The 3,996-nt window shown below is 50.8% G+C and overlaps 1 protein-coding gene across 1 annotated transcript; it reads right to left on the bottom strand.

Moving 5' to 3' along the window:
• Nucleotides 1-436: 436 nt before the first annotated feature.
• On the bottom strand, nucleotides 437-2,092 carry LOC100353382 (DDB1- and CUL4-associated factor 12-like protein 2). The gene has a single exon (XM_051835083.3). It carries the CDS (start codon nucleotides 1,910-1,912, stop codon nucleotides 437-439), a length of 1,476 nt encoding a protein of 491 aa, XP_051691043.2. The 5' UTR covers nucleotides 1,913-2,092.
• Nucleotides 2,093-3,996: the final 1,904 nt, after the last annotated feature.

The raw sequence follows: 3,996 nt of genomic DNA, 5'->3' as shown, positions 1-3,996 counted from the left end.
CTCTATAGAACACAGAACATTTTCTAAACTTCTGCTTAGAAAACATTCTGAATATACAATATTTTTGCAATGAAAAATGACTAAACAGTGTAATGCTGTAGTATTAAAGACAAAAATATTAATAACTGTAAGACCATGACTGCAATCACTTAATAAACCAGAATACATGAATAACTCAAAGATAGAATGCAACTAATACTCAGCCAAAATTATCTGAATGAAAATTCCAAATGTTACTGTATGGGAGGAGCAAAATCCTAAGAAGTTTTGAATGTGACCTTTTTCCTTTATCTTCATGGAGGAGGTGGGCTATACCAGGACAATTCCATCTGAAAAAAAAAAAGTCATGGAATTAAACATATAAATGCTGCACAACAAAGGAAAGTTAGAAGGAACTAAAGGGTCAATTTGTGTACTTTGAATTAGAGCACCATACCTAGCTCCACAAGCCAGCATAATTCCCATAGAGGGCAGAAAAGAGAGGTCCCCCAGCCGTGAAGAGCTTCATCTCTGGCCAGTTGTAGCAGTGGGTGTAGAGCGCATTTGACCATTCATCCGTACCACCAAAGTAGTGTGCCAGAATTTCATCATGTCTGAGCCAGCCTCTGCCACAGATGAGTTTGAGCTTCTTCCCGGCAGACCCTGGAGAGGTGTCTGGGATGCCCCCGCGTCTGTCCTCTAGGAACTTCTGCGCGCGGACGTCATAGAAGAGCAGGGAGCCATGGCTTGTTCCCACCGTGATGATGTGCTGGTAGAAACTCAGCGAGCACACACAGGTACCACCTTCCCGGGAGTGTGCGGTTCGAATGTTGTGTCGGCGCTGGCGTGGATCTAAGAATGAGATATGAGACTGGCAGCCCACAGCGTACAGGGACAAATCATCACAGTAGGTCAGGCAAACGTTCTCGCCAAAGTAGGGCAGCCTAAAGGACAGTATCTTGGACAGGTGGCTTTCTGGTTTCCACAAGTGGAAGTAACCGTCCAGAGAACATGATCCCAGCTCCTGGTTCTTGTTGCTGAAGGCCAGGGCGCGCACCTGGCAGTTATAGGGGTTGCTGCTGGCCCTGGGGATGGCTTCCAGGTCCTTTGGTCTGATGTGCACATTCATAGGGGACCCCACTACATTGCCCGACGCAATGCTGTCATTTGAATTGTCAGGGTCCAACCACCATAGCGCCAGGGTGCCATCCCGGGAACCGCTCACAACCACGTTGTCACTCATCCAGGCAATGGCAAAGATCCAGTCCGTGTGGCCTTGGAGGTCGCCAAGGCACATGGGTTCGAGGCTGGGCAAATGGTAGATGGCCAGGCTATTGGGGTTTTCACCTCCCGTGGCCATAAGCGTCTTGGAGGGATTCAGCTCCAGAGCGTGGATGCCACAGCACCGCCGGGCTCTGGCCACCGTCGGAACCATGTCTCGAATCAGAGGGAGGCGCGTGATCTGGCCCGAGTATACGTCTAGCACGAAGAGCGTGTTGCACTTGGTGCCACACACCACCTGCCTGCTGTTCAGCCACTGAGACGCGAACACCTTGTTGAGGGTGCCCAGGTTCAGCTGGCGTTCCTTCAGCACCCCGGGCAGGCTCCGCACTGCCTGACTAAACAGCTCGTTCTCAAAGTCCCGGACCCCTGCGCGCCATGGCCCACCCTTCTCGCGGTCCTTCAGGTAGTGCACCAGCGAGCGACATGTGGCAGAACGCCTCTGCCTCCTGTCTGGTAGCCGTCCGTCTCCGTCTGCCCCTGCCAACCCTTTGGATGACGAGCTCCCGGCGGCGGCCTCAAGCTCTGGAGCTGTCCCCTTGTTGTTACCTGTTTGCTGCGGAGCCAGAGTGGATGGCGGGCCAGTGGCGGCCGGGGCCGTGTGTCGACGGTGGTGGCAGGGACGCCCTCCGGTGTCAGACCCGTCGGCCATGATGGCGGTGGGAACGGTGGTTGTTCCAGTCAGACTGGAGCGCTAGGATTAAGAGCCTGGAGGCTGGATGACCCTGGGGCGCCTAGTCCACTCAGCTCAGTAGGCTTTGTAGGCGGCACACCAGCTGAGCGCGGTGGTACGAACCTCCTGGAGGGCTGGGTGTGCAGCAGGCAGAATGGCGGGAGAGTAGCGTGAGGCGAGGACCACACGCGGGGGACGGTAGGGGGAGGGGGGACCTCGTGCAAGGGGAGGAGACTGTGGTGGGGGCAGGGCGGGTAGGCTTGTGGTGAGTAGCAGAAGCTGTCCTGGATTGCATGGTGGGGATCGGAGCTGCCTGAGGAGGATTCCTCACAGCTGCCGCACTGGGACCCTGGCATCAGAGCCCTCAGGAGTCTCTCCAAGCTCCTCACACCAGAGAATTAGCCTTCTTAACTTTCCTACTTGAAATAAATCTAAACTCCAAATTATAGTTCCAAAAGGATCTGCACACTTGGTTTAATGCTGAGAACCCCTCACGTCTGAATTTGCAAAGATTTGGGGCTGTTTGGACATGGCAGGGGACCCCATTCCCTAAGTCTATCCCACTGTCCCTCTTTTTATATTTTTAATATTACTTCATTTATTCGAAAGGCAGAGTGTTAGGGATGGGCTGATACAACGCCCAAATGGCCCGAGCCCTGCCATAGCCAGGATTCTGGAACACAAGGTGCTTTTACCTCCTGGGTCTTATGCTGCTTTTCCATTGATTCATTCTGTAAATGGCTTTATTGGCCAGGACAGGGCCACGCAGAAGACAGGAGCCATGCGCTACATTCTAGTTTTCCTCGTGGGTGCAGGTGCCCAGGCACTAGACCATCCTCCACTGCTTCCCCAGGCACCTTAGCAGGGAGATGTATTGGAGAAGTAGAGCAGCCAGCACTATAAACATGCTCTCAGAAGCATTTCAATCTGCTGGCTACAGCTTCGGCCCCCTGCAACCTACGCAGGCACATTGGAGCAGCCAGGAATGGAACCTACTGCAGATGCGGGTGGCTGCTTACAGCACAACAGTGGGTCTTTCTTCGCTTTTGTGTATATACTAAACATTTTCAAACAAATAGTTGAGGTTTCTGAAATCCTATGCCAGAATCCCCTAGGAGTGTGTTCCAAATACAGTTCCTGAACCAACAAATGTTCTGCTCCTGGTGTACTCCAAGATCATTTAGGTGGCAGCAGCCCTGAGAACCTGGATGCATACAGCGATGGATAGAGGAGGGAAGAGAGAAATGAGAGATTCTTAGAAGGTTTGACTTTCCTTGATCCTCAGGGCCCATGGGAGGTGGAGTGGAGTAGGCCAGGGGACGTATACGTCCCTGCCAGGAGTAGGTAACATCAGTATTTCATTCCTGTATGCTCGGATGACAGCAACATAATACTGTGTGATGTACAGAATTATCAGAAGTAAGGAAGGAGACAATTACACAGAAACAGTGCTGAAAATACAGAGGTTTAGAGAATGGGTTTAGTCTCAGGGTGATAGAAAGGTCCATATCCTGAACTTCAGTTTTCTGCCTGGACCAGGCATACTCACACACGGGGAGTTTATTAACAGAGTAATACCCTGAGCTTGTTGAGGTGGCTACCTGATAGCAACGCTGCACATTCCACAATTGTGTTCATCCCAAAAAAGTGTTTCCTGATGGTGTGTGAGAGGAGGAAAAATTTATTTTATGTCCAATAGAAGAGGTAATGGGGGCTACTTTCTATCTGTTTCCTCTCCCACCAGCCCCTGTTCCTCTTGCTGATTCTCTTTCACAATTTTTCTTTTTTACAGCTTCATCTCAAGGCAAAAATTTCATGCACAAGCCTTGATTGCTTCTTACAAATCAAGCCCATTGTCTGTATTCTACTGCTCCACAGAACACTTTTCTAAAACTTTTTATTTATTTGAAAGTCACAGTTACTGATAGGAAGGGAGGGAAAGTGAGTAGGCGAGAGGGTGAGATGGTATTAGAAGAGAGACAGAGGGGGGAGGGGTTATCTTCCATCCATTGGTTCACTCCACATTGGCTGCAATGGCTGGAGATGCCACAATCCAAAACCCA

Source organism: Oryctolagus cuniculus, chromosome X (assembly GCF_051225735.1).
Source record: "Oryctolagus cuniculus isolate XC-2025 breed Fujian yellow rabbit chromosome X, ASM5122573v1, whole genome shotgun sequence".
Classification (NCBI taxonomy): Eukaryota; Metazoa; Chordata; class Mammalia; order Lagomorpha; family Leporidae; genus Oryctolagus; species Oryctolagus cuniculus.
This window is presented reverse-complemented; position numbering and strand designations above follow the sequence as displayed.